This window comes from Sapajus apella, unplaced genomic scaffold, assembly GCF_009761245.1.
Source record: "Sapajus apella isolate SASKATOON/1434 unplaced genomic scaffold, GSC_monkey_1.0 scaffold95, whole genome shotgun sequence".
NCBI lineage: Eukaryota > Metazoa > Chordata > Mammalia > Primates > Cebidae > Sapajus > Sapajus apella.
In genome coordinates this window covers 1,807,699-1,832,537 of record NW_022437035.1, presented here as the reverse complement: position 1 = coordinate 1,832,537, position 24,839 = coordinate 1,807,699, and the positions used below count along the sequence as shown (strand labels likewise).

General features: G+C 50.6%; 1 protein-coding gene across 3 annotated transcripts in view; it reads right to left on the bottom strand.

The window, feature by feature from the left end:
• Positions 1-24,839, bottom strand: part of KIAA1671 (KIAA1671 ortholog) — a 252,820-nt gene that overhangs the window by 152,395 nt on the left and 75,586 nt on the right. For 2 of the 3 annotated variants that reach the window (XM_032256691.1, XM_032256692.1), the window contains exons 1-4: positions 17,440-17,903; positions 13,719-15,305; positions 11,508-11,595; positions 4,035-6,767 (exon numbers count right to left, since the gene is read on the bottom strand). In XM_032256691.1, the coding sequence (XP_032112582.1) occupies positions 4,035-6,767; positions 11,508-11,595; positions 13,719-15,250 (4,353 nt within the window). In that variant the 5' untranslated portion in view covers positions 15,251-15,305; positions 17,440-17,903. Of the gene's footprint in view, positions 1-4,034; positions 6,768-11,507; positions 11,596-13,718; positions 15,306-17,439; positions 17,904-24,839 lie in introns of those variants that run through there. The other variant, XM_032256690.1, reaches the window with a different exon arrangement.

Sequence of the window (24,839 nt, the reverse complement as noted above, 5' to 3'; positions counted from 1 at the left end):
AGCCGAGATCGTGCCACTGCACTCCAGCCTGGGCAACAAGAGTGAAACTCCATCTCAAAAGAAAAGAAGGGGATTATTTATGCACAGTAACTATTAAGTAAAATCAGTAAGCTGCAAGATTTTCTGTAGATTGTTGTCATGTTTCCATAGAAAGCTTATGTATTTCCCTATATCTGCGTCTGTGTCTAGACCAGAGCTCCTCAACCTACAAACTGCAAACACTTGGGGCTGGGTCAATCTTTGCGGTGGGGGCTGTCCTGTGCCTTGCAGGAAGTTGGGCAGCACGGTTGGCTTCTGCCCACGAGATGCTAATAGCAACCTCTTCCCAGGCTGTGTCAACGGCAACAAAAAAAAAGTCTCCCGACACTGCCAAATATGCCCCAGGGGCAAAACCGCCCATGGTTAAAAACCACTAATGGGCCTGGAGGGGTGTCCCTGGTTTATGTACCACGCCCAGTATTTAAAGGAGATCTCTCTACACCACGTTTCTATAGTATTTCAAATTTTATGCAAGTATTCGCTACTATTGCAATTTGAAAAATATGCCAATTATGCGCATATATGTGATTGACAAGTGACTGTCAATGTAGCAAGGTCCAGAAGGACATGAGAAAGGGTAATGGTGGCTGTCTACGGGGAGCACTCTCCTTTTATCTTCTATGCCCCTGTAAGGTTTGAAATTTTAACCACCATTTTTTCCTTCTGTGTTGGTGTGTCTTTACTTTTGTTTTTTTAAAAAAATCAAGAACCAAAGACCTTTGGGCAGGAGACGAGAGAGAAACCGAGAAGCTGGTCCAAGGTTTCCCAATCCCTTGGTGAGAAAACAGATCCCCTGACAACCAGCACTGCTGGTGCCTTCGTGCCCCAGGCGCACATCCAAGGCTGGGCCGCGGGACAGAGCTGAGCCCAGAATTCCCCACTCCGTAACATCCCGGCGCCCCCACCACCAGCGGGCCCGCAGCAAGGTGCTGGCAAACAGACAAAGTGTCGCATTTCCATGGCCTCTTCCTTCTTCCACTGTTGCTACAATATCAGCCTGTGCGTAGGGACAGATGAAACCCTTCTCCGGAAGCATACGGGGACGGCCCAAGCTGGGTGCTTTATTTCAATTCAGTCTAACAGCGGTGCTTTGGGGCTGGAATCCCTGTCAACTCTGGCATGGAAACTGAGGCTAGGAGAGGCCAAGAGACTGCTTTACACACAGCAGGCAAGAAGCAGCATGGAGATTCAGACGCCAAGTCTGCATGATCCTGAACATGGGGCCTCCTGGGAACACACATGGGTTCAATGCTTGACTCCACCACTTACCACTCTTAACCTGAGGCACACCCTCACTGCATGATCGTTGCTGACAGAATCCTAGCATTTCCTTTCTGCAGCATCCCCGTCCAGACTGGTCACCCAGTCCCTTTACAGACAAGAAAACTCCGGCCGGGCGCGGTGGCTCACGCCTGTAATCTCAGCACTTTGGGAGGTAGATGGAGGTTAAGAGAAAGAGACCTGGCTAACATGGTGAAACCTTGTCTCTACTAAAAATACAAAAAGTAGCTGGGCGTGGTGGCAGGAACCTACAGTCCCAGCGACTCAGGAGGCTGAGGCAGAAGAATCACTTCAACCCGGGAAGCGGAGGTCGCAGTGAGCCAAGATTGTGCCACTGCACTCCAGTCTGAGCCACAATGCGAGACTCTGTCTCAAAAGAAAACTCAGGCACAGGGAGGTGAAAGGTTTTGCCCTGCGTCACTCACTCTGCAAGTGACAAAGGTGGCATCTGGGGCCTGGTTTGCAGACGCCACATCACACAGAGCGGTGCTAAGTCCATTTCTACGTGCGCCTCACAACATCCCATGCTTTTCCTACCTCCAAACCATTGTCCATGGTGTGCCCTGCTGAGAATGCCCTCACCTCCCCTCGTGAGCCCACCAAATGCACGACCATCCCCCAAGCTGGGCTGCGGCCAGCGCCTCCTCCAGAACGCCCTGGGCCTCCTCCCCAGTCCTCCCTCTGCACCCTGTCACTCCCCAGTCTTGGATCACAGTGTCCAAACTCCCTCCAGAGATCAGAAGCTTCCAAAAGTGGTCCCTGTGCCTCAGATTTCTCCCCACCCTCATAGTTCTTCACCAGAATGGTCTCCTAGAACATGGGCCACTACCTGTTGGGTAATAGGCCAGATTTTAGTTCCAATACCAGCTTTGCCACTTACTGCTGTGTGACCTGGGACAAGTTACTTCACTTCTCTGAGCCTCTGGTTTTGTTTCTGTTTTTCTTCCCATCTGTACAGGAAGATAATCTCACCAACAGTAGGTAGTGTCAGCACCCTTCCCGACACTCAAGTAGATGCCACACTGCCAACACTCTAGAGCTTCACTGATGGATATCGGGGTGGATTTAAATTTGTGTGTGTGTTAGAAACAAAGTGGCTTCCTTGTGCAAGGGTTTCCTCACAGCCATTCTGCTTACGTACCCCGGAAAAGAGTGTGCTTGAAATTAACGTGATCCCTTCCGCCTTCCCTCCCCACCCACCCTCCTCCATCTCTTTCTTTCTTTCTCTCTGTTCTTCACTGAAGAAAGGGAGCCGGATTTTCTTTCTTCCACTGAGCATCGTGCCAGCCAGGTTGGAAAAGCCTGATTTTCCGTTGATGATCCCACAAACAGCCTCAGGCAAGGACAGAGAGATTGGAAAATACACAGCCGAGGTCCCTTGCCCCCTGGACAGGACAACTCTAGAGGTGCTCCATGCTGCCTCCCAGGGTCCCCAGTGAGGCTGAGCCTCAATGGCGCACCATGGCATCTGTGGCACCTGCCTCGCTTCTCTCCCCTGCTGGTTCTTCCTGGGATCACCCCCTTAAAAAGTGCTTACAAGGGTCTGCTTCTGTTGGAACCCAAAACCACGATGATCCCTCTTTCGAGGCTCATGTAAGATCACTTGTTCGTTCAACAAATAGTTCTTGAAATTCAATGTATGTCAAGGATGATACTGAATTCTGGGGATATAATAATGAATAGGATACAACAGACGGGCATACAGCAGGAGCACAATAAAGCTACCACTGATACTATCATTATCGCCACTGTAGGACAGAAGTGTAAAACAGCTGGCCCACAGGCTGTATGGGGCTAGCGGACAAGTCTTGTTTGAGCTGACGGCGATTTTAAAAATAAGTTCTCGGCCAGGCGCAGTGGCCCACGCCTGTAATCCCAGCACTCTGGGAGGCCGAGGTAGGCAGATCACCTGAGGTCAGGAATTCAAAACCAGCCTGGTCAACATGGTGAAACACCGTCTCTACTAAAAATACAAAGAATTAGCCAGGCGTGGTGGCACAACCCCTGCCATCTCAGCTACTCAGGAGGCTGAGGCAGGAGAATCGCTTGAACCCAGGAGGCAGAGGTTGCAGTGAGCTAAGACTGCACCAATGCACTCCAGCTTGGGCAACAAGAATGAAACTCCATCACAAAACAAAAAAGAAAAAGAAAAAAGAAAAAAAGTTCTCCTCATTTCCTAATGTGAAGATTACACATAAATATCAAGATTTTCTGATTCTCTTGATAAATAATGTCTGCCATCTCAAGGCCACCATTCCCACCTGTGAAAAACTAGCTGGGCCAGGCGTGGTGGCACATATCCGTAATCTCAGCACTTTGGGAGGCCAAAGCAAGAGGCTCACTTGAGCCCAGGAGTTTGAGACCAGCCTGGGCAACATGGCAAAACTCCACCTCTACAAAAAATAAAAAATTGGCCAAGCATGGTGGTGCACACCTGTTGTCCCAGCTACTTAGGAGGCCGAGGTGGGAGGATGGCTTGAGCCCCGGAGGCTACGGCTGTAGTGAGCTATGATTGTGCCACTGCATTCCAGCCTGGACAGACAGGGCATGAGCTCTCCATTTGCCGCAATCCACACCACTCCCAGGAGCCTCATACCCAGCCTGACTCCACTCATTTACGTACCCATGTGGGCCACACGAAATCTGAGTTTTGGCCCCCTGGACTAGATCTTTAATCCATGTTTGACAAAATTTTAAAAAGCTTTGGCACTTACCTTCTGACCGTCTCGAGTCCCTGACTCCCACCAACAGGGTCCCATTTTGGCCTCCGAATTCTCTCCAGTAAGGCTGGGCCTCCCTCTGGGCTGCTCTCGCCTCCTCTCCCTGGCTTCGTGCATGATGGACAGGCCCTCTCGGATGTTGGCGGGGGGCCCCTTCTCCGAGTAGGCCCTCTTGATATCCAGCGGCCCCCATCCACAGTCACGTGGGTGGTCACCCCAATGGGCCATACTGCCCTCCTCTCCCTGCCTGGTGGATTTTCTTGGGGTCCCTTTCTTCTGGTCAGTGGGGGGTGATTTGGGCGACACCCTGACCCCACTGCTTGGATCCTCCCAACCGGAGGGCTTTGACTCAGCCAGGTAATTCTGATACTTTGCAACGTGGTATTTACTGGCAAAGGCCTTTCTGTCATCCTCAGCAAACCCCAAGGTTTTTTTCCTGGGATCCACAGAGACAGGAGAGACCCCTGGATACTTTTCAGAAGGAGCCGAGTGTGGCAGAGCCCAGAAGGGAGAGCTAGATTTGGTGCCTATGGCTGCTTCTAGGGTCTCTGCCAGCTGCCTGCCTGGGCCAGGAGTAAAACTGTGGTTGATTTCGGCAGAGCTGGCCGGTTTCCAGAGACCCCCAGCATCAGGCACCTCCTTCAGGCTCCTCCTTCTCTGCTCCACCCTGCCTGGCTGGCCTGGCCTCCCCCGAGGCAACGTGCTGGACTCTGCCGTGGGACTCCTCCTCCTCTCCTGAGCCTCCCTGGGGACTTTCGGCGACAGCTCCTGGTACTCAGCCATCAGGGCATCAATGTCAAGAACGCTGGATCTGTAGCCTTCTCTGATTTTACCTGGGAACGTCTCACTGATCACATCAGTCTTCCTTCCCACAGGGAGATCCTTTGGACGACTCCTCAGAGTCGGGGTGGTTTGGGGAGTTTCGCCGCTGGGGGACACCTTGTTCCCACTTTCCTTGCGATCGTTCTGAAGATGAGGACTGTCTTCGGATCCCCAATGACTCCGTAAGGCATCCACATCAATGATTCTTCCACTGAAAGGGTCCAGAATCCTGGCCCCAAGAGATAATGGACGGTCTGTTGGCTTCAGAGTTTTTGAAACGCTTGCATTTTCATGCCCTCGTCCCTTCATCCACATTTGACTACCTGCCATCTCCAGTGCCTCTTCATGGCCAAGAGAAACCAAAGTGGATGTTAAAGAATGAGGAGAAGAGGGTGGAGTGATTTTTCTAGAATGTTCCAGCAAGTTTTCAGCCCCTGACAGAACCACGCCCTTTGCCTTTTGAGTAGTGGGAATCTGATAGGTGACTGCAAAAAATGTCGCCTTGGGTTCCACAGGTGACCCTTGCTTCGCTGCTGGGGAGGTCTGGTCCCATGAAGCGCCTGGGCTCACCTCCTGGGTCTCCACCCTGGAGTGGGATAGCTGAGGTTTTCTTAAGGCACTGGCTGTGGGGCTCACATATTCTGTCTGTCTGTGGCCCACCTGTGAAGAGTTCTCTGGAACCAGAGAACTGAACGTGTCAAACTTCACGTTGTGGGGTAAAGTCCGCCGCCGCCATCTGTCCATTCTCTGGTCCGTGGGGCTGGCTTTCCGCATTTTGACTGCAGGCTGCGGCACCCAGGCTGGCCCTAGATCACCCTCCCTGGCAGCCACAACAAAGGGCACTTTCTGCACAGAAAATGCATCTGGATGTGTTCGTGCTTGGGAGTCAGAAGGCCCATTCGTTGCCCTGGAAGGAGGATCCAGGGGGCATCCCTGGGGTGGACCCCTTGCTCCGGCCCCTGGCTTGCTTCTGGCCCCTTCTGGCCTCTCATGCTGGGTTTCCCAGACGGCAGCCTTGAAGGCCCTGCCGGGGGTGGTGCCGGGAGCACAGTGCTCTTCGCCACCCACTGCGGTGGCCTTGTGTGAGCTCACCACCACCCCGCCTATCCATTTGGGTGACTTCGACCCACTGGCCTCAGGCATCCCTCGAGCTTCCCAAATCAAACTGGCCCTTTGGACGGACCCTGCCTGACCTTCCAGACCATACTCCAGGTCAGTAGGGGTGACCTCCTGGGACAGCTGCCTGTCCTTCAGCCAGGATCTGCGGCTGCGGAGCGTGACCGCCTTCTCCTCCGGCGCGGGTGAGACGGGCTCGCTGTGCACACGCTCCCCCACTGCATGCACAACGTCATACCTGGGCTGAACCCTCTGGGAAGTGGGAGTGTTGTCCAAGGGGTTATTACTGAGTCTTTCAGCCAAAAGGTATTTTTCCTGGAGAGGCGTGTGATACGGTCTGAGTTCACCGTTCAAAAGGGCGGTTCTTCCCAATTTCTCCGTCTCAGGATGGTCACACCCCCTGGAGTTCTCTTTGTTGAGTTTTGTCACGTCTGGTGGGTCCCTGGCCAGCCAAGAGCCCATCTCAGGCCTCGGCCTGGGTTCTGAGACACGGGCATCGGCCATGTCACCAGGGGGTGTGGAAAGACCACGTCCGGACTGCTCAGCCACCGTGTGTCTCTCCACATGGTGCTCAAACATGGTGGCCCGCACAGTCTGGAAGCTCCGGTCATCTTCCCGAGTGATGTCAGAAGGGCACGGGGCCTCCACTGAGCTTTTACCGTGACGGCTGTCAGGGTCTTGGTTAGAGCTAACCGTCTGCTCCGTCCGCCTGGACTTCTCTTGGAGGGTCCCAGACTTCCAGGGGCTTCTTGGGGTGCAGGTTTTATCCAAACCATGCCCCTCCTTTTGCTGGAAAGAAACAAAAACAGAAAGAAATATCTCAATGTTAAAGGATTTGAGATGGAAAGGAAAAAGTGAGGTGACTGAAAGGGCCGTTTGCATAATTAAAACAATGAAATACTATAAAATTGAAAAGAATGAATACACCCAGTGTGGGTGAGGATGTGGATAAATGGACACTCAGATACTGCTGGAGACAACATAAAAGGACCCGACTTTGGGCAATGCAGTATATCTATCCCGACGTTAAAATACTCATTTCTGGCCCTGCAAGGTGGCTCATGCCTGTAATCCCAGCACTTTGGGAGGCTGAAGCAGGTGGATCATGAGGTCAGGCGCTCAAGACCAGGCTGGCCAACATGGTGAAACGCTGTCTCTACTAAAAAATACAAAAATTAGCTGGGCATGGTGGCTCGTGCCTGTAATCCCAGCTACTTGGGAGGCTGAGGCAGGAGAATTGCTTGAACCAGAACCTGGGAAGCAGAAGTCGCAGTGAGCCAAGATTGCGCCACTGCACTCCAGCCTGGGCTACAGAGCCAGACTCCATCTCAAAAAAAAAAAAATACTCATTTTCTTTTATCCAGCCAAGTTCCTCCCAGGACTCTGCCCACAAGCACAAGTCTACACCAACAAGAGAGTTGAGACAGCCCAGTTGGTGCGAGCAGAAGAACACAGAAGCAACCCTAATGCTCACTGAAGGGCACTGGCCAAAGCTTGCTATCCTATCCCAAACGATGGACTACTGCACAGGCATCTGTGACCACAGAAAGCAGCAGACCGAGCTGGGTGCAGTGGCCCACGCCTGTAATCCCAACACTTCAGGAGGCTGAGATGGGAGGATCCCTAAACTCCAGGAGTCCGAGACCAGCCTGGGCAAAATAGTAAGACCTCGTCTCTAGAAAAAAAAAAAGTCTTCTAAAAAGGAATTAAAGGCTGGGTGCAGTGGCTCACACCTGTAATCCTAGCACTTAGGGAGGCCGAGGTGGAAGGATCACTAGAGGTCAAGAGTTGGAGACTAGCCTGGCCAACATGGTGAAACCCCGTCTCTACGAAAAATACTAGCCGGCTATGGTGGTGCACGCCTGTTATCCCAGCTACTCAGGAGGCTGAGGCAGGAGAATTACTTGAACCCAGGAGGCGGAGATTGCAGTGAGCCACGGTCGCGCCACTGCACTCCAGCCAGGGCAACAGAGCAAACCCGGTCTCAAAAAAATAAATAAATAAAAAGAATTACATACTGATTCATGCTACATTGTAGATGAATTTTGAAAAACTGGCCTGACACAGTGGCTCCCAGCCACAATTCCAACACTTTGGGAGGCCGAGAAGGGTGGATCACAAGGTCAAGAGATTGAGGCCATCCTGGCCAACATGGTAAAACCCTGTGTCTACTGAAAATAAAAGTTAGCTGGGCGTACTGGTGTGGGCCTGTAGTCCCAGCTGCTCGGGAGGCTAAGGCAGGAGAATTGCTTGAACCCAGGAGGCAGAGGCTGCAGTGAGCTAAGCTCACACCACTGCACTCCAGCCTCGCAACTGAGGGAGACTTTGTCTAAAAAAAAAAATATATATATATATATATATGTATATATACATATAGATAGATAGATAAATATATTTGTAAGCGAAAGAAGCCAAAAAGCTACATATTATATGACTCCATTTATATACAGCATATAATATATATCTCATAGGTAAATCCATAAAGACAGAAAGTGGATTAGTGGATGCCTGGGAATGGGGGATGAGGATACAAGGTTTCCATTTGGGGTGACAGAAAATTCTGGAACTAGATGCTTGTACAACACTGAAAACATCCTTAATGCCACTCAATTGCACACTTTAAAATGGTTGTAATAAGGGCAGGGCCAGTTTACTAACCCCTGCTGTAAATGATGGAATGCCACTGAAGGGCTCTAAAATATATATAAATATATATTTGGTCTGAACAGTGTTTGACAGTTCAAAATATATATATATATATTTGAGTTCTTTTGTTTGTTTTGTTTTTGAGAAGGATTCTTGCTCTGTCACCAGGCTGGAGTGCAGTGGCCTGATCTCGGCTCACTGCAACCTCCGCCTCCCAGGTTCAAGCGATTCTCCTGCCTCAGCCTCCCGAGTAGCTGGGACTGCAGGCGTTCACCACCACACCCAGCTAATTTTTGGATTTTTAGTAGAGACGGGGTTTCACCATGTTGGCCAGGCTGGTCTTGAACTCCTGACTTCAAGTGATCCACCCATCTAAGCCTCCCAAAGTGCTGGGATTACAGGCACAAGCCACCACAACCGGCCTGTTTATTTTAATATGTAAATTTTACATAAACAATATATGAATCCATTCTGACTGTAAAAAAATCTAAACAATACAACAAAGTTCATTCCACTCTTGCTGTCTGCGAGAGAGTGCCGTCACGTAATCTTGGCTCACTGCAACCTCCGCCTCGAGGGTTCAAGCGGTTCTCCTGACTCAGCCTCCGAGTAACTGGGATTACAGGCATGCACCGCCCCGCTTGGCTAATTTTTTTTTTGTATTTTTATTAGAGATAGAGTTTCTCCATGTTGGCTAGGATGGTCTCAATCGCCTGACCTTGTGATCCGCCTACTTCAGCCTCCCAAAGTGCTGGGATTACAGGCATGAGCCACTGTGCCCGGCCAAAATTCAAATCTTTTTTGTTCCCTTGTTCAAATACCAGTCCCCCTTCCTGGAAAACAGCTCTTAGCAATGGGTTATGATCCTTGAAGAGCCTTTCAGAACTCTCTCTTTGTTGTATTATTTACATATATGTATATATATTAGACTGTGAATTTTTGAAACTTTATAAATTTTGTAAACTTCAAAAAACTCATTATTTTTCTTTAAAAATAGTTAAAATAGGGCCGGGCATGGTGGCTCACGTCTGTAATCCCAGCACTTTGGGAGGCCAAGGCGGGTAGATCACGAGGTCAAGAGATCGAGACCATCCTGGCCAACATGTTGAAACCCTGTCTCTACTAAAAAATAAAAAAAAATAGCCGGGCGTCATGGCACGTGCCTGTAGTCCTGGCTACTCGGGAGGCTGAGGCGGAAGAATCGCTTGAACCCAGGAGGCGGAGGCTGCGGTGAGGCGAGATTGGGCCACTGGACTCCAGCCTGGTGACAGAGCAAGACTCCATCTCAAAAAATAAAAAAAGTTAAAATAGTGTATTTTATGTTATGTGTACTTTTTTCCTTTTCTTTTTTCTTTCTTTTGAGATGGAGTATCACTCTGTCGCCAGGCTGGAGTGCAGTGGCACCACCTTGGCTCACTGCGATCTCTGTCTCCCAGGTTTAAGCAATTCTCCTGCCTCAGCCTCCCCAGCAGCTGTGGGATTACAAGCATGTGCCACCACATCCGGCTAATTTTTTTCGTACTTTTAGTAGAGACGGGGTTTCACCATGTTAGCCAGGATGGTCTCGATCTCCTGACCTCGTGATCCACTCACCTTGGCCTCCCAAAGTGCTGGGATTACAGGCGTGAGCCATGGCGCCTAGCCACGTTTAATGTTTTAAATCTGTGCTCTTTACTGTATGTCAACTGTATGTCAATTAAAGCTGTTTTTAAAAAAAAAAACTAAGACTCTGCAGAAAGCATCAGTCACAAACTGGTTATAGCTAGCAGTTATTTATGAGCTTTCTCTTATTAAATTGATCAGATAATAATACTTTTCAAGCAATTTAATTGCTGGTAACCTACTTCTTTCTGTTTTAATTTATATTCTTATTTTTTAGAGATAGGCCTCACTAGGCCGGGCGCGGTGGCTCAAGCCTGTAATCCCAGCACTTTGGGAGGCCGAGGCGGGTGGATCACGAGGTCAAGAGATCGAGACCATCCTGGTCAACATGGTGAAACCCCGTCTCTACTAAAAATACAAAAAATTAGCTGGGCGTGGTGGCACGTGCCTGTGATCCCGGCTACTCAGGACGCTAAGGCAGGAGAATTGCCTGAACCCAGGAGGTGGAGGTTGCGGTGAGCCGAGATCGCGCCATTGCACTCCAGCCTGGGTAACAAGAGCAAAACTCCATCTCAAAAAAAAAAAAAGAGGCCTCACTCTGTCACCCAAACTGGAGTGCAGTGGAACAGTCATGGCTCACTGCAGCCTCAAAGTCCTGAGCTCAAGCAGTCCTCCTGCCTTAGCCTCTGGAATAACTAGAACCATTGGCATACACAACCACATCTAGCTAATTTTAAAAAATATATATTTTTTTCTTTTAGAGATAGGGTCTCACAACGTTGCCCAGGCTGGTCTCAAATTTGTGGGCTCAAGCAATCCTCCCACCACCTCAGCCTCCCAAAGTGCTGCATTACAGATGTGAGCCACTGTGTCGAGCCACCTAATTCTTCCTTCTGTGGCTAGGTGGTAAGTAGGGGGACGGCATTAAGAGCCATTATGAAGGAGCTTGAGGGAGTTTCTGTTAACATCTTACACCTAAACGTTAGTATCTTAATAAGGCAGGCACTCCTACATATAAGAAAGCCATGCCCCTCTGCCTCTTTGCAAAGAAAAAAATACCTGATACATTGGTTAACAGCATTTAACATCTGGGAGTGCGAATCACAAGTCTTCATGCCAGAATAAACTTCAAAGTCCCAACGTTAGAAGAAAAAATGTTTTATCGTGTGCATGACATGTTTCTGATTCTTTCCTGGGTCTAGGAGATGATGGAGGCTCTGCTTCCAGCAGCCATAACTGCCTGCTAGTTAAAGAGAGATGTGCCACACAGCCACTCCTTACCTTTTCTCTCGGTTCCTTAGGAAGCTCCCCGCTCAGCTCAGCACACTTCTCATATTTGACTTCGTTGCTTGAAGCTGAACTTGAAAACCTGGTACAGAGATCCAAGTTACTTGTCCGGAGCTAGAAGCTGTTATTTCCCCCCAGCCCACACACCAACTCAGGAGCCCAGGCCAATTAACCTTCAGAAAGGACATTTCCTTTCCACTTACGGAGACGAGAGCTGCCCAGTGGGGAGAGCCTACCTTAAACACAGCATCGTGGGGTGGAAGGAGCCCCAGGCTGGGCGAAGACACCCGGGTTAGTGCCAACTCTACTGCCTCCTCACTGGGGGAGCTTGGGTTAGCCTTGTGACCTCACCTGAGCCTCTGTTTCTTCATCTATCAAAAGGGGATAATTAACACCTGCCCCTCCCTTTTATAGGGCAGATAAGAGGCTACTCAGGGCCCTAATAGCTACGTGAGGGCGTTTAGGGAAGAGTGAAGATGCCCCAGGAGGGATAATGAATGGCTGCTGTTAGCAATGCCAGGTAAAACAGCAGCCCCACCTCAGAGCAGCCCCCAGACTCGAGGGCAATGGGCCATCAGGGAATGTGTGGGGGCCCAGGTCTGTCTCTACCTCTCTGGATCAGCAGAGCCAAGTCACTATCCCTCTCTGGGCCTCGTTTTCCCTACCTTTAAAAGGGAAGAAGGTATAGAACTAGAATCTCTCCATCTCCGGAGAGCTCTCTGGCATAAATACCTGAAGATGTAGCATGTGCTTAGTTCGAAGCTGGGGACTTTGAAGAAAAGGAAAGGGAGAGAAATCAAACCATTAAAACTTAACCCACACTCCGGAAGCCAGGGTCTGCCTCCTGGGATGTGTGAGGCTGAGATGAGTTATGTCAAGCAAACTCAGAGCCTCAGCTTCCCCATCTGTCAGATGGGGATAATCGCACGGCCTCTCCAAGGCTCTTCGAGGATGTAATGAGAGGAAGCAGATGAAGACCCTGGCATAGGTGTCCTTCTCTGATATCTTAACTCAGGGGTTCTCAGGCCTGGCTGCACATAAGATTGACTTGGAAGCTTTTAAAACCTACCAAAATATGAGTGAGACCCTCCCCAGACCAAGTGAATTGGAATCTCTAGGGGTGGGACCCAGGCATTGGCATTTTTCTAGGTTATTCTAATGTGCTAAGGGCCAGTGGTCTAGCTTTGGCCCAGCTGGCTGTCCTGGTTCCCAGGGCCGCGAGGGCAGTCTGCCCAGAGATCCTGCCTTTGCAAGCTCCACCCCGGACAAGTATGCCAGTGGCATGCATGCCATTAAGAGCCGGTCGATCATGCCCGGTGGCATCTCTCTGTTGTGGCCACTTGTGGGAAAACAAAGAAGAGATGTCGGAGGTGGGCCAAGCTTAGAACACCATTATTAGCCAACTGACTTAGAATATCACAGGCCAGGTGCAGTGGCTCACATCTGTAATCCCAGCACTTTGGGAGGCTGAGATGGGTGGATCACTTGAGGTCAGGAATTTGAGACCGGCCTGGCCAACATGGTGAAATCCCTGTTTCCACTAAAAATACAAAAAAAAAAAAATTAGCTGGGCGTGGTGGCAGGTACCTGTTACCTCAGCTACTCGGGAGGCTGAGGCAGGAGAATCACTTGAACCCAGGAGGTGGAGGTTGCAGTGAGCCAAGATGGTGCCACTGCACTCAGCCTGGGCAACAAGAGCAAAACTCCAGTCTCCAAAAAAAGATCATTACTAACCAACTGACTTAGAAACTTAGAATATCATCATTAACAAACTGACTTGCCCAAATTACCTTCAGTCCTCTGAGTTTATTTTTTGGGCCACTCATAGAGGCTTAGGCCTAATCTTAAGTGTTCTCTCTGACTTTAGAGAAGAAAGGCTTAGCGACGGCTGGGCTGGCATGATAATCCAGCTCCCAACCTTCTGCTCTGCCTCCGTGACATGGGCACACAGCTCCCACTTCAATCACACAGCACATCCGAAGCTGAGAAAAGCCATGAAAATTGAGCTCTGGGCCCGCTGGCTGGCCGTCCCCTGCCTCTCCGTCTCTCTCCTTCCTCATCTGAGAAATGGACACTGCTGCTACCTCCTCTTGGGCTATGGGTGAACTGAGGGGGTGGCAGGTGCCCAGCGGGGAGCCTGGTTTCCTCTTCCTCAGGGTCTCTGGGTGGGCGACTGAGGGAGGCGTGTGGGACGTGCCTACTTACAATTTGGTCAAATCCGCCGACAGCGGCCGAGCCTGGAATGTCCTCCTCCTGACCTCGGGCCTGGCCTCGGAGCCCTCGGCAGCCCAGCCTTTGATCCGCTCCTGGACGCTCACAACCCCCTTCTCCGTCTCTGGTGCCACTGATGGGGACGCAGGGGTAGCCAGAGGGGGTTCGGACCCCACTGCCAAGGCCAAGGCGCTGTCCTCCCGAAACAGGCTGATGCACTTCCTGACACTCCCCCTGGAGACCCACTCGCCCCCGGCCTCCCCGTCGTCCGCCCTGCTCTTAACCTCAGCGCGTTCTAGGCCCCTTCCCAGCCTGGGCGAGGGGGACTCAGCAGCCTTCTCTGGCTCCAGGTCCATCTTGGCCTTTTCTTCCCAGGGACGCTGGTCATTGCTGGGGGTGACCCTGGCTGAGCCCCCCGGGGCTCTGGGACTGCCCATCTCCTGCTTCAAAAGCATCTTCTCCTTCCGTTCACGGATTTTCTTGGCCACCTCCAGGAAGTCCGAATCAGGATCACGAAGAGGAGCCTCCGCCTTGACTAGACACTCCTGGTCCGGCTTGCCCTCTGCTCTGGGCCTGTCCAGCCCAGCCGTGTCCCCGGCTGTGGGGACACTTCCCTCATCGGCCACCTTCCTCAGCAAGGCCTCTCTGTTCTCAAAGCGGGCCGTGAGGTCCATGGACAAGGGCCTGGGCTTCCTCACCCACGTCTTCTCGGGAGGGGTGGGGGGCACTTTGCCCACGGTGGCCACCGCGCTGGGGCCTGGCTTCTGAGGCTGAATGGACTCGGTGAAAATGGCGGACACGGGCCTTCTCTTCAGGCGAGGCCTGGGCTCCACCGTGGGGCGTGCCGTGTCCTCCACACTGCTGGCCTTTGAGGGAGGCTGGTCTTGGCCTGCCTCCTCTTGGGGTATAGGCGGCTTTGTGTCCCGTGACGGGGGCGCTGACCGGGGAAGGGTCCCCGCAGGCTTTCGGGTGGGCAGGGCGGGCTTGGCGGCCACCTCAGGCCGCGAGCCGGTCACACCCGGCTTGGCCTCCTCGGCCCCCTCGCTGCCCGCCTTCCCCAGCGTGGGGCCGCCTTTTGTGGTTTCGAAGAGAATCATGGTGTTGGAGCTGGGCCGCAGGAACGCAGCCTTGTGGAAGAGGGACGAGCCTGCCCTCAGGCCCTCCCCGCTGCCCACCTCCTGCCCCACCCAGCCGGGCATCCTCTTGTCCGGGTCCTTTGCTGCGGGCTCCTCAGGGGGCCCCCCAGAGGGAGAAGGTCCGGTCGAACCGGGCCGCGGAGATGGGACAGGCGACTTCACGTCCTGCTCCTTCGAGAAAGGTTTGGGGGCGAGCCTTGGCAGAGGGAGTAAGCGGGCCGGGCTCCGCAGGGGGCTCTTCGCCTCCAAGATCCGTGCTGGGGGAGCCCCAGAGGCATCGCCAGCCTGGAGGAAGTAGGTCCTCGTCAAGGTGTCCTCCTTGCCAATCTCACCCAGGCCCGGCACCGCCGTCAAGGGCGTTATGGAGCCCACCTCCACCCGCGTGGCCATGGCTACGGTCGTGGATCCATGGGGGTCAGGAACATCGAGAACGGAGAGGCACGTGCTAAACACACGAAACGAACAAAAAAGGACATTTGGCAAACAGTCAGTGTCTGGGTTGAAGCAGAATGGTTTGGAGACATGGGACAGAGTCCTGAGCCCCAGATTCCATGCGACAGCCCTCTGCTGACCTCGCTGGGCAGGCTGGGGCCTGCCTCGCCCCATCTCTGAGCTCTGGAGGAGGGAGTGGACTAAACGCCCATCCCTGAAGTGCGTTCCAGCTTCGAGGGTGTAAAAAGGCATCAACACTCGCTGGAGGACTTTTCCCTGACTCAGCTCATCTAGCGGCCAGCACTAAGGCAAAAAGCAGTGATCTCTGCTGTACAGATAAGGAAACCAGCTCAGAGAGGCCAAGTAATTGGCCTGGAGTCACCCAGGAAGTAAGAGGTGTAGTCAGGATTTGAAACCAGGTTTGACGCCAAACTCACACCACACACACTCCCTGCAAAAGCCTCAGCGGGAGCGTCCTCACATTCCCTCACTCCTGTTACCCTGTTTTCCCATTGCAGAGCCCGCCCACATCCCAGGTGATCCTCATCACAAGTGTGTGCTAAGCATCTAGCACAGAGAAGGCAAGTGACCTACTGCAGGCCACACAGCAATGCAGCTCAGGAGTGCCTGGGAGCACAAAGCTGGTTAGTGACCTTGGAACCCATGCCCTCGCCACCAACCCCACCCAATCGTCCTTTTGTCTCTTTTCTTTCCCATCCCCCACACTTCCAGATGCCATTTAAAAAAGCCATTCTGATTTTTCTCACTGAACCTGCTTTTGTTTGCTTTGTGGTTCTTTTTTTTTTTGAAAATGCATTTTATGCTAACTGCCTTCACATTCTTAATAAAAAGAGAAACATCTGGCCAGGCATAATGGCTCACGCCTATAATCCCAATACTTTGGGAGGCCGGGGCAGGTGGATCACCTGAGGTCAGGAGTTCAAGACCAGCCTGGCCAACATGGTGAAACACCATCTCTACTAAAGTAAAGTAAAAAATTAGCCAGGCATGGTGGCGCACACCGGTAATCTCAGCTACTAAGGAGGCTGAGGCAGGAGAATCACTTGAACCCAGGAGGCAGAGGTTGCAGTCAGCCAAGATCGCGCCACTGCACTCCAGCCTGGGCAACAAGAGCAAGACTCCATCTCCCAAAATAATAATAATAATAATAATAGAAACATCCAACAGTGAGGGCTTCCCATAAGTGAGATCTCGAGCTATGCCACGTGCTTCTTGTGTTTTACAAATCTCATCCTCAACACAACGTTCTTTAGTGGGTATAATTAGGAGACCCCATTTTGCAGCAGCTCGGGCAGAAGCCTCTTGTTCACCCCGCTAGCTGAGGTTTTCTCAAAGCAGGGCCCTTCCTCTCATTCATCCTCCAGGAAGGATCATTATCTCCCTCACGGAGACGATGGGGAAGGGCCCAGAGAGATCGCAGACCTGCCTACAATCACGCAGCTGAAACCTAACCCCAAGTCCACCACCCACTCGGCTCTGCCTTTTTAAAAATCATTTTTTCTTCCTTTCTGGTCTTAAAAAGTGCCAGGTAAGTTGCTGTTCTCGCTCCCCCTTCATGCCGGTGTTTTCCTTCCCTGTGAAACTGCCCCCGGCTGGCCCCCACCTAGATAGACTAAAAAAGTCCAAGGTATTTTAGTTAAACACAAGCCTCTCCACTTCCCTTCCTTGGGGCCCCACACTGCTCCCCCGGTTCTGACTCACTCAGCAGCCTCCAGGAAAGAAAGGCAGACAGATTTTGATATTTTCTCTTCCTCACACGCTCGATGGTGCTAACAGATTCCATGTCTCCGAACTGGAGAACACTGTCTAGACGCGGTTAGAAGCAGAATGGAGGGGCAGATATGAAGAATATGAGAACTGGAGAATTTACATCCACAAAGACCCCAGTCAGAGCTCTAAGGCTCCAGAATCCCACCCAGAATCAGGGCCATTTGCCTTTAGGGCCAGCCCCTGTGACCTCTGGAAACCCTGATCGGGGATACATACGTAATAGCCAGGACATGAGACATGAAACAATGACAGGATTCAAAGGACAGAGAGAAAATTCTCTGGCAAAACCCAAAGGCGATCTCCACGACACGGACGCTCCAGCCCTCAAGCTCGGGTCAAGCATGGACCCCACTTACCCAAGCTGGCAGGCCGTGGGTCAGGGGGTGTGACTGCCAGGGAAAGCCAATGGTGTCACATGTCATCGTCAACAGGGCTGTCCACACACTTCCATGGCAGAAACAGGAGGGGGGGAAGCAGACTCGTCCCAGCAGGCTGAGTTTCAGCAGGTCTGGGGAGATACGGGATGACAGCCTCAGTTCCGGAGTTCTGGCAGCATGGGAACAGACGGCACAAAAGCTTTCAGGCTCCAAATGCATCCGCTGGCATCTACTCCAGCTTGTAAAACGTATGCTCCTTTTGGCTTTTTGATTTTGTAGCCTTATATGTACGTGCGCATAAATAGTGCAGAGCCCACAGTACGTGCTCAATAAAAATCATCCCTGTTCTCTGATACATGTTTATTGAGCACCTATGGTGTACACAAAGATGAGCATGAAATATGCCCTGCAACCATGAAACTCAGTCTTCTGTAAGAAACACACATACACACACGCACATAAGCAATTACAACTGGGTAACAAATGTCACTTTTTTTTTTTTTTTTTAGACCGAGTTTCGCTCTTGTTAACCCAGGCTGGAGTGCAATGGCACGATGTCCGCTCACTGCAACCTCCTCCTCCTGGGTTCAAGCAATTCTCCTGCCTCAGCCTCCCGAGTAGCTGGGACTACAGGCAAGTGCCACCATGCCCAGGTAATTTTTTGTATTTTTAGTAGAGACAGGGTTTCACTATATGTTGACCAGGATGGTCTCGATCTCCTGACCTCGTGATCCACCCGCCCGGCCCAAATGTCACTTCTTTAATGTGGATGTGGGGGCAAAGAGGAGGATTAATTGCCTAGAACTGGAACTGGTGGTCCTGAAAACCTCACTTGACTTAGAGATACCTACTGAGCATTCAAGGTGCCGACTCATTCAGGAGCTGCTTCTGCTCATCAGCAGTATTTGGACATTGCACTTCTTCGAAGCCCTCCAAACGCCTCCTCAGGGCCTTCACACATGCTACGCCTGCTCCCTGGGACAAGCATCTTGCTCACACACAGATACAGACACAGACACACCCCTCAGACATCTCTGTCCCCCTTCAACCTGGTACAACCCCCCCCACCTGTTCAAGGAGCATCACATACACCTGAAGGCTTGGCAGAACTCAGCATAGCTGCACTGCTACGTTTCATAGGACATCATCTGTCACATCAGCCTCTCCCATTCTAGGGTAGGCCCCCCTGGGGACACCCCAAATCCCTAGCAGCTAGCACAGCAGTCTGGCACAGAAAAGCACCAGATACATGATTATTGAACAGAGAAATAAATCATTGTTGAGTGAAAAAGTCAATGAATGAAAAAATATTCTTCTGCCCCTGCTGCCCACTCTCTAAGATGCTAAGTCCAGGTACCATGAACCTCATGCCAAATGACTCTAAGCAGTCTGGGACCTACGATGAGTTACTCTAACTGTGGCTGTGGCTGCTGGATGACAGAACCAAAGAGCTGCAAAGTGTTCAGCCAGAAGCTCAATCCACCACCCCTCACCCGGAGACCCCTATCAGTTTCACTGGGGGCCACACAGCGGAGCTCCACCCTGAGGGCAGGCACCTGCTGCACCAACGTCACACTGTCACGCCAGCTCACCTGCCTAAATGTGGAATGAATGCTTCTCTGCATGAATTTTCCCGGGAAAAGAGTCACCAACAGCAACCGTCTGCTGGGTACACAAATGTCACCCCACTTTCGGATCCTTGAACCCCTCTCAGTGACTATACCGCATGGAAGGAAAAGGGGAAGGACAAGAGAAACTAAGACCCTTGATCCACAGTACTCTGCACCAAACTGTCCCTCTGTGACCCGTCGTCTGCTTTAGGTCTTGAATTACCTGCCAAGTTGCCACTGCAAATGCCCAGCAAATGTCTGGTATGTAAATACAGTTGTGCAAATAAGTCAATGAATGAATTAATAAATTAATAAATCAATGAATGAATTAATAAATCAATGAACAAAGAAAAGTAAAAGGAGTTTTTCTTTTGTTTTGTTTTTTGAGGCAGAGTTTCGCTCTTGGTGAGATCTCCACTCACCTCAACCTCCACTTCCCAGGTTCAAGAGATTCTCCTGCCTCAGCCTCCCGAGTAGCTGGGACTACAGGCATGCGCCACCACACCATGCTAATTTCGTATTTTTTTTTTTAAGTTGAGACGGGGTTTCTCCATGTTGTTCACATTGGTCTTGAACCCCCAACCTCAGGTGAACCACCCAGCCTCTCAAAGTGCTAAGGATTACAGGCCTGAGCCACTGCACCTGACCATAAAAGGAGTTTTTAAACTGCCATAGTAGATGATTCCGTAATATTTTAAAGTCCTACCCAACCCTAGAAACCCATGATTCTCAGGTTTTCATTTAACTTACTGTAAAATACAAGGAAACCAATTTAACTGTATGCTTTCAAAACCTTCCTTTAAATGTATCACATATGTTACACTTGATTTAAGAGATGTTAGTCTCTTCCAAAACATTTCTGAAGCCCACTTGCAGAGAGGCCAGCTGCTATTTATTCTTGGGGTGGATGTGTTCACTATTATTTATTTATTTATTTATTTATTTTTATTTGTTTTGTTTTTTTAAACAGTCTCACTTTGTAGCCCAGGCTGGAGTCCAGTGGTACAATCTCAGCTCACTGCAACCTCCACCTCCCAGGTTCAAGCAATTCTCCTGCCTCAGCCTCCTGAGTAGCTGGGACTACAGGCGCATGCCACCACTCCTGGCTAATTTTTTCTATTTTTATTATAGATGGGGTTTCACCATCTATAATAAAATGTGTTAGCCATAATGGTCTCAATCTCCTGACCTTGTGATCTGCCTGCCTCAGACTCCCAAAGGGCTGGGATTACAGCCGTGAGCCACCATGCCCAGCCACCCAGCCTCTCCTTTTTTTTTTTTTTTTTTTTGAGACAGGGTCTTGCTCTTTCCCCCAGGCTAGAGGGCAGTGGCACAATCTTGGCTCATCGCAGCCTCCGCCTCCTGGGTTCAAGTGATTCTCCTGCCTCTCAGCCTCCTGAGTAGCTGAGTTTACAGGCACACGCCACCACACCCAGCTAATTTTTGTATTTTTAGTAGAGACGGGTTTTACCATGTTGGTTGGGCTGGTCTCGAACTCCTGACCTCACGATCTGCCTGCCTCAGCCTCCCAAAGTGCTGGGATTGCAGATATGAACGACTATGCCCAGCCAGCCTCTTTTTTAAATAGTATATTAGCTGAGCATGATGACCAAAGCCAAGTCAACAAGAATTACCCAAAGAAAGACGGGAAACCAAGTCTGAGCGACTTCTAGTTTCAAAAGTATGTAAATTATCACAGAGGGCAGCACAGGGAAGATGGAGACCAAGGCATCCATCTGGGAAGGTCAGGAGGCTGTGGTGGGACCATGACAGAGGGGACATCAGTCTGACTCCAGGCAGTGGGCTAGCAATGAGTGCTTCTCTACTGTTGCTGAACCTGCCAAGTCCACAAACTTCATCTCCCCAAGCTTAATTTGCAAAGTGCAAAATTCCCATTTTCTGCCTTTGGTACGGGAAAAAATCATTTATCTGAGAAGGGAGTCACCCAATAGCAACAGGATCATTGGAAAGCATTCATTTGTCCACCCTTCTGACCCTACTTCTGCAAACTCTCACGGCCACCCTCCCAAGCGCCAGGCTCTGTGCATGGTGCTGGGGACACAGCCACGGAGCTTGAAGCCTCCTGGGGGAATCCGAGCTATTCACAAGAAAGAAGGGAAGAAAAGCACTTCCATTCAAAACCAAACAGTTTGGCAGCTTTTCTCCCAGATTCAGAGAGGTTGATTCATTCTAATAGCTGTGGAGGATCTTTCATAATTACCCCCTTAAATTCTATCTGAGAGCTTATCCGTCATTTACTCAGCCATCTCTGGCTGCCACTTCCTGGGAATGCCACCATCTGGCGAAGGGCGTGGGCTGGTCCTGACACTTTTCAGCATCTTCCGGTATGTGACCTTAGCCCCAAAATCTGCAAATCCATCCTGTGCAGTGAGCCATGGAAAGAGCCAGGAATGGACTGGCAAAGCGCATGCTGGTGCCCTCCCAGGGGAGAAGGGCTGCTGTGCACGGGAGGTCTGCCCTCTGGGGGTGTCAGACAGAAAGGGCCCAATCGAAATGTCAAGTATCACTGGAGTGCCTGCATCCTCTGTCTCTGTCCCCACGACTGTGGAGTGTGCTCACTCCTTCCTTCTTTCCTTCCCTCCTTCCCTCCCTTCCTCCCTCACTCCCTCCAATATGCAATTATCATCTACGTACCAGGCTCTGGGCCAGGCGCTGGGGACACAGCAGTGAGGAAAACAAATGGAAAACCCTGTTTCCATGGAATGGACATTCAAGATGAAAAAAAAGACAAAAACAACAACATAAGGACAATCTCCAGAATGTTACATAAGTGACAGAATAAGACGGAATGTGAGAAGGGCTAGCTAGGGAGGATTTCACTGAGAAGGGACATTTAAAATCAGCCTCTGGCCACGGGCCATGGCTCATGCCTGGAATCCCAGCACTTTGGGAGGCCGAGGTGGGAGGATCACTCGAGTCCAGGAGTTTGAGACTAGACTGGGCAACATGACAAAAAAAAAAAACCCATCTCTACTAAAAACTACAAAAATCAGCTGGATGTGGTGGTGTGTGCCTGTAATCCCAGCTACTCAAGAGGCTGAGGATTGCCTGAGCCCAGGAGGCTGAAGTTACAGTGGGCCAAGACAACACGACGGCGCTCCGGCCTGGGTGACAAAGCCAGACCCTGTCTTAAAATCAGCCTCCTGACTGAGGAGCCTGCCTCAGCTGTGGCCTCCTCCAATCCATTCACCTAGCAGGAGCCAGGGATGATGCTCCAATGCGCAAGTGCCAGGATGTCATTCCCCTGCTCAACGCCCTCAGGTCTCCCTGCTGCCCTCTGAATAAAGACCAGACTTCTTCCCCAAGGCTCTGCAGGATCCAGATCCTCTTCATCTCCCCAGCTTCAGTCTAATGACTGACCCCAACCCATCTGTCTGTCACACACACTCATATACCAGCACAATCAACCCCAGACAGGCCACAAGACATAGAGTACATTTCCTCACCTTCATGCCTCTGCAGCACCCTTACCTCACTGCCTACCTAATCTCAATGCCACCTCCTCCAGAAAGCCTCCCCTGATGCTCCAGGGCTGGGGCTGGTTCAGGGGCTCCCGTGCTGCAGTATCTCACTTGCTGCTTCCCTCTTGCCCAGCACAGAGGAATACCTGCTGACTACCTCTGTTTCCTCCACTAGACTGTGAGCTTCTAGTAAGAAGGATCCTGGGTCCTGTTCATGGCAATATCTAGAGTCTGAACCATAAGGGCCATAAAGTCAGTGTGCAGAAAACACCTGAAAAGAAGAAAATAATAATATTCAATGTAGACGTGAGTGTGGGAAAACGGATTTGCTTATCTGCTGCTGGCAACGATGTAAATTATAAAAGCAATTGGGCAATGTTCACTTTTTTTTTTTCTTTTTTTTTTTGAGACGGAGTTTCGCTCTTGTTACCCAGGCTGGAGTGCAATGGTGCGATCTCGGCTCACCGCAACCTCCGCCTCCTGGGTTCAGGCAATTCTCCTGCCTCAGCCTCCTGAGTAGTTGGGATTACAGGCACGCGCCTCCATGCCCAGCTGATTTTTTTGTATTTTCAGTAGAGACGGGGTTTCACCATGTTGACCAGGATGGTCTCGATCTCTTGACCTTGTGATCCACCCGCCTCGGCCTCCCAAAGTGCTAGGATCACAGGCGTGAGCCACTGCGACCGGCCACAATGTTCACTTTCAACTAACATTTTTGGGACGCACATCAAGAGTCAGGCACCAGGCTCAATGATTCTGTGCATCTTCTGCCTTCTCCCGCCTTCTCCCATTCATCTTCTCAACAACTGTGCTGTTCAAGCTATTAATTACCACCATTCTAACAGATGAGAAAAAAATGTGGTCCAGACATAGCCAGTTCAAATTCCCACTGCCAGTGAGGGGTAGAGGCTGGGTTGGAATCCAAGTCTTCTGACTCCAAATCAAATATTTTCCCCTCACCCCAGCAAAAACACTTAAACTTCTTTTCAACTCAGTAATCCCACTTCTAAAAACTGATCCTCTGGAAGTAATCCAAAAGAAAAGTTACATGCACAGAGATGTCCTTCGCAGTGTTATCTAACCAAACACAGCAAGAATAGACCCCTGGCAATAACACCTAGTTGAAACCAGCCAGGACTCATAAGCATTTGAAATGTCACAAAGCTGTAACCTGTCAGCAGGCAGACCAGACCTCCAATTCCCAGCGGCACAAAAATCCCGTCACACCCAAGTCTGGAATCAGAAAACATGGTTGCCTGACAATAATGGGGAAACTGAAAAAATGTATCTCAGCCAAAGGGAAGGGGCTACTATGTTGTCATTGAAAGGGAGGGTTGGGGGTATGCGCAGGAGAGCGGGAAGCACTTAGGGTAACTGGTAGGGGAAGCAGAAGGGATACTTTTTTTTTTTTTTTTTTTTTTGAGACGGAGTTTCGCTCTTGTTGCCCAGGCTGGAGTGCAATGGCGCGATCTTGGCTCACCGCAACCTCCGTCTCCTGGGTTCAAGCAATTCTCCTGCCTCAGCCTCCCGAGTAGCTGGGACTACAGGCGTGCACCACCATGCCCAGCTGATTTTTGTATTTTTAGTAGAGACGGGGTTTCACCGTGTTGACCAGGATGGTCTCGATCTCTTGACCTCGTGATCCACCTGCCTCGGCCTCCCAAAGTGCTGGGATTACAGGCGTGAGCCACCGCGCCCGGCCTTTTTTTTTTTTTTTTTTTTTTTAATTATTATTCAAGGCCGAGCCAATAGCAAAGGTTTTTCATACAAATGACCCAAGGTCTGGAAAAGAACAAGGACAAATTGAAAAAAAAAAAAAAAAAAAAGGTTGGAGACCTGGAACAGACTTGTTTGTAAATTTTAAAATTTCTTTTTATGTCCATGAATGCTGTTTGTGCAAACAATTTTTTTTTTTTTAATATTTTAATACCAGAGGTTTTCCTCTGAGCTGTGTTCTTTCCATCATCAAATTGAAAGGTACAGGTACTAAGACTCTCTCCTGCCCACTTTCAGAAGCAAAGCATAAAAATAACTATTGTTTGGCTGGGTGCAGTAGCTCACGCTTGTAATCCCAACACTTTGGGAGGCTGAGGCAGGCAGATCACGAGATCATGAGTTTAAGACCCACCTGGCCAACACAATAAAACCCCCATCTCTACTAAAAATACAAAAATTAGCTTGGTATGGTGGCGCATGCCTGTAATCCCAGCTACTCAGGAGGCTGAGGAAGGAGAATCGCTTGAACCCAGGAGACGGAGGTTGCAGGGAGCCAAGATCGCACCGTTGC